The sequence below is a fragment of the Oncorhynchus keta genome, unplaced genomic scaffold (assembly GCF_023373465.1).
Source record: "Oncorhynchus keta strain PuntledgeMale-10-30-2019 unplaced genomic scaffold, Oket_V2 Un_contig_10864_pilon_pilon, whole genome shotgun sequence".
NCBI classification, from domain to species: domain Eukaryota; kingdom Metazoa; phylum Chordata; class Actinopteri; order Salmoniformes; family Salmonidae; genus Oncorhynchus; species Oncorhynchus keta.
In genome coordinates, this window is record NW_026277232.1 from 2,330 (window position 1) to 7,500 (window position 5,171).

Here is a 5,171-nt window from a genome sequence, read left to right on the forward strand (position 1 = left end):
AGAGGATGTTGTTGTTGTTATGGAACATCATATCAGAGGATAGGAACATCATATTGTTGTTGTTATGGAACATCATATCAGAGGATGTTGTTGTTGTTTAGGAACATCATATCAGAGGATGTTGTTGTTGTTTAGACAACATCATATCAGAGGATGTTGGTTGATGGAACATCACATCAGAGGATGTTGTTGTTGTTATCACATCAGAGGATAGTTGAGCTCAAAGTATATTTTAAAATAGGCTTTAACAAAAAATCAAACAGTCTTTAGTAAAGAGAAGGACAGACAGACAGACAGGCACATGAGAGGGGACAGACAGACAGACAGACAGACAGACAGACAGACAGACAGCAGACATCAGACAGACATGACAGACAGGAGTATGACAGAGAAAGTCCACGTTAGTAAATGTTATTTCTGTCTTTCAGTAAGAGGAGGAGTGTCACTGCATACCTGAGTCAGCTGAAGGTGAGCTCCCCACACACACACACACACACACACACACACACACACACACACACACACACACACACACACACACACACACACACACACACAGGGCCGGCTCCAGGCAGCGACATAAGCGGCGTTTAGGGCCCCAGACTCAATTAGCCATGCCAGCTAACAATTTGTTGATTGGTAAGTTATCCCCTAGCCAGTTGTCTTGTAGTAATCATGGCCGAATACCGACTGGGCACATGGCCGGGGCCCCGGAAACCGTTGATTTAGTTATTGATGAGTCGAACTGCATGACATCTGTTATAAAATGGCTAAACGTCCCTCCGCTCCATGACAAAATATGTTGAACTAAAGAAAACTGTTTTTAAAACTACAACATTTTAGAAAGGCCAGGGCCCCAAAAGGCCAGGGCCCCCTAAAGGCCAGGGCCCCCAAAAGGCCAGGTTGGGGGCCCCTAAAGGCCAGGGCCCCTAAAGGCCAGGCCAGGGCCCCCAAAAGGCCAGGGCCCCCCTAAAGGCTAGGGCCGGCCCTGCACACACACACATGCTGAAACAACTCACCAAAACACTCAGGCCTGTAGGTGTTTTCCTGTGACGTTACAGTTAGCCTCATGTTTATCAGGAATGTAACACCATTTCTTTAACGTTGCGGTAAGGTTAGTTCAAGGTTATTCTTGTTGTGTAGGTGTGTGTGGGGTTGCATGTCAGTTTAAGGTTGTTGTAACGTTGTGCATGTGTTTGGAGGTCAAAGGGGGGATGGATTTTAGTCTAAGGTTGTTGTAACATTGTTGAAATGTTTTATAGGTGTTTGGAGGTAGCAGGGAGATGGACTCTCTGAAGAAGGAGTTGGAGGAGGAACTGAAGCTATCTACTGATGACCTGAGGAGTCACGCCTGGTACCATGGACCCGTAGGCAGAGAGGTACACACACACACACACACCTCTGGTACCATCGACCTATACACAGAGAGGTACACACACACCTCTGGTACCATCGACCTATACACAGAGCGGTACACACACACACCTGGTACCATGGACCCGTAGGCAGAGAGGTACACACACACACACACACCTCTGGTACCATCGACCTATACACAGAGAGGTACACACACCTGGTACCATGGACCCATAGACAGAGAGCACACACACACACACACCTCTGGTACCATACCATACACAGAGCGGTACACACACACACCTGGTACCATGGACCCATAGGCAGAGGTACACACACACACACACACCTCTGGTACCATCGACCTATACACAGAGAGGTACACACACACACCTGGTACCATCGACCTATACACAGAGCGGTACACACACACCTGGTACCATGAACCCAAAGGCAGAGAGGTACACACACACACACCTCTGGTACCATCGACCTATACACAGAGGTACACACACCTGGTACCATGGACCCATAGGCAGAGAGAGTACACACACCTGGTACCATGGACCAAAGGCAGAGAGGTACTCTCTCTCTCTCTCTCTCTCTCTCTCTCTCTCTCTCTCTCTCTCTCTCTCTCTCTCTCTCTCTCTCTGACACTCTCTCTCTCTCTCTCTTCCTCCTGTGAAGTTTAACGGCTGAACTGACAGGCCCTTTGTCTAATTCCAAATCTCTCTCTCTCTCTCTCTCTCTCTCTCTCTCTCTCTCTCTCTCTCTCTCTCTCTCTCTCTCTCTGACACTCTCTCTCTCTCTCTTCCTCCTGTGAAGTTTAACGGCTGAACTGACATTTCTAATTGTCTTATCTCTCTCTCTCTCTCTCTCTCTCTCTCTCTCTCTCTCTCTCTCTCTCTCTCTTCTCTCTCTCTCTCTCTCTCTCTCTCTCTCTCTCTCTCTCTCTCTCTCTCTCTCTAGGGGGCAGAGGCTCTGCTGGAGAGAGATGGTGACTTCCTGGTTCGTGACACATCCTCCTCCCCCGGTGACTATGTCCTGAGTTGCTATTGGAAGGATGAGCCCATGCACTTCAAGATCATTAAGGTGGTCCTTCGGCCCAAGAAGGTGTGTGTTTGTGTGTGTGCTATTCTGTTCCAGTTTGAAGGGGACTGGTTTGATGTGTGTGTGTGTTATAATGATGTGTCCTCCAGGGGGGGGACTGGTTTGATATGTGTGTGTGTGTTATAATGATGTGTCCTCCAGGGGGGGACTGGTTTGATGTGTGTGTGTGTTATAATGATGTGTCCTCCAGGGGGGGACTGGTTTCATGTGTGTGTGTTATAATGATGTGTCCTCCAGGGGGGACTGGTTTGATGTGTGTGTGTGTTATAATGATGTGTCCTCCAGGGGGGGACTGGTTTGACGTGTGTTATAATGATGTGTCCTCCAGGGGACTGGTTTGATGTGTGTGTGTTATAATGATGTGTCCTCCAGGGGGACTGGTTTTGATGTGTGTGTGTTATAATTTCCTCCAGGGGGACTGGTTTGATGTGTGTGTGTGTTATAATGATGTGTCCTCCAGGGGGGGACTGGTTTGATGTGTGTGTGTGTTATAATGATGTGTGTTATAAATGATGTGTCCTCCAGGGGGGACTGGTTTGATGTGTGTGTGTTATAATGATGTGTCCTCCAGGGGGACTGGTTTGATGTGTGTGTGTGTTATAATGATGTGTCCTCCAGGGGGACTGGTTTGATGTGTGTGTGTGTTATAATGATGTGTCTCTCCAGGGGGACTGGTTTGATGTGTGTTATAATGATGTGTCCTCCAGGGGGGACTGGTTTGATGTGTGTTATAATGATGTGTCCTCCAGGGGGACTGGTTTTGATGTGTGTTATAATGATATTGTCCTCCAGGGGGGACTGGTTTGATGTGTGTGTTCCATGATCTCCAGAGACTGGTTTGATATTGTGTGTGTGTTATAATGATGTGTCCTCCAGGGGGACTGGGTTTGTGTGTGTGTTATAATGATGTGTGTTATAATGATGTGACCCTCCAGGGGGACTGGTTTGATGTGTGTGTGTGTTATAATGATGTGTCCTCCAGGGGGGGACTGGTTTGATGTGTGTGTGTTATAATGATGTGTCCTCCAGGGGGGGACTGGTTTGATGTGTGTGTGTGTTATAATGATGTGTCCTCCAGGGGGGGACTGGTTTGATGTGTGTGTGTGTTATAATGATGTGTCCTCCAGGGGGGGACTGGTTTGATGTGTGTTATAATGATGTGTGTTATAATGATGTGTGTCCTCCAGGGTTACTCCCGTGAGCTGTTCCAGTTTGAAGGGGATCGTTTCGACAACATTCCCGCCCTTGTGCGTTTCCACGTGGGTGGACGTCATCCTGTCTCCCAGGCCTCTGGCGCCATAGTCTATCACCCAATCACACGCTCCCTGCCTATACGTGTCATCAGTGAGCGCCAGGCAGAGCGGACGGTTGAGGACCAACAGGCGGCGTGGATAGAACACACTGTCAGTCTGTCACTCTGTCACTCTGTCACTCTGTCACTCTGTCAGTCTATCACTCTGTCACTCTGTCACTCTGTCACTCTGTCACTCTGTCACTCTGTCAATCTATCACTCTGTCACTCTGTCACTCTGTCACTCTGTCAGTCTGTCAGTCTATCACTCTGTCACTCTGTCACTCTGTCACTCTGTCACTCTGTCACTCTGTCAATCTATCAGTCTGTCACTCTGTCACTCTGTCAGTCTATCACTCTGTCACCCTATCAGTCTGTCACTCCGTCAGTCTATCACTCTGTCACTCTGTCACTCTGCCACTCTGTCACCCTATCAGTCTGTCAGTCTGTCAGTCTATCAGTCTATCAGTCTATCAGTCTATCAGTCTGTCACTCTGTCACTCTGTCACTCTGTCACTCCGTCAGTCTATCACTCTGTCACTCTGTCACTCTGTCACTCTGTGTCTGTCACTCTGTGTCTGTCAGTCTGTGTCTGTCAGTCTGTGTCTGTCAGTCTGTGTATGTCAGTCTGTGTCTGTCAGTCTGTCAGTCAGTCTGTGTCTGTCACTGTCACTCTGTCACTCTGTGTCTGTCACTCTGTGTCTGTGTCTGTCAGTCTGTGTCTGTCAGTCTGTGTCTGTCTGTCAGTCTGTGTCTGTCAGTCGGTGTCTGTCAGTCTGTCACTCTGTCCAGTCTGTCAGTCTGTCACTCTGTGTCTGTCAGTCTATCACTCTGTCAGTCTGTCACTCTGTCACTCTGTCAGTCTGTGTCTGTCAGTCTGTGTCTGTCAGTCTGTGTATGCCAGTCTGTGTCTGTCAGTCTGTCACTCTGTCAGTCAGTCTGTCTGTCACTGTCACTCTGTCAGTCTGTCAGTCTGTCACTCTGTCAGTCTGTGTCTGTCAGTCTGTGTCTGTCAGTCTGTCACTCTGTCACTCTGTCACTCTGTGTCTGTCACTCTGTGTCTGTGTCTGTCAGTCTGTGTCTGTCAGTCTGTCAGTCTGTGTCTGTCAGTCTGTCAGTCTGTGTCTGTCAGTCGGTGTCTGTCAGTCTGTCACTCTGTCACTCTGTCAGTCTGTCAGTCTGTCACTCTGTGTCTGTCAGTCTGTCACTCTGTCACTCTGTGTCTGTCAGTCTGTCACTCTGTCACTCTGTCAGTCTGTCACTCTGTCACTCTGTGTCTGTCACTCTGTCACTCTGTCAGTCTGTCACTCTGTCACTCTGTGTCTGTCACTCTGTCACTCTGTCAGTCTGTCACTCTGTCACTCTGTGTCTGTCACTCTGTCACTCTGTGTCAGTCAGTCAAAAACATTGGTAA

The 5,171-nt window shown here is 48.5% G+C and overlaps 1 protein-coding gene across 1 annotated transcript in view; it reads left to right on the top strand.

The window, feature by feature from the left end:
- The first annotated feature begins 415 nt into the window (after positions 1-415).
- LOC127917196 (breast cancer anti-estrogen resistance protein 3 homolog) overlaps positions 416-5,171 on the top strand; it is a 5,371-nt gene continuing 615 nt past the window's right edge. Inside the window, exons 1-4 of the mRNA XM_052500520.1 lie at positions 416-468; positions 1,263-1,379; positions 2,326-2,469; positions 3,654-3,853. Of these exons, the coding sequence (XP_052356480.1) occupies positions 1,284-1,379; positions 2,326-2,469; positions 3,654-3,853 (440 nt within the window). The 5' untranslated portion in view covers positions 416-468; positions 1,263-1,283. The remainder of the gene's footprint in view (positions 469-1,262; positions 1,380-2,325; positions 2,470-3,653; positions 3,854-5,171) is intronic.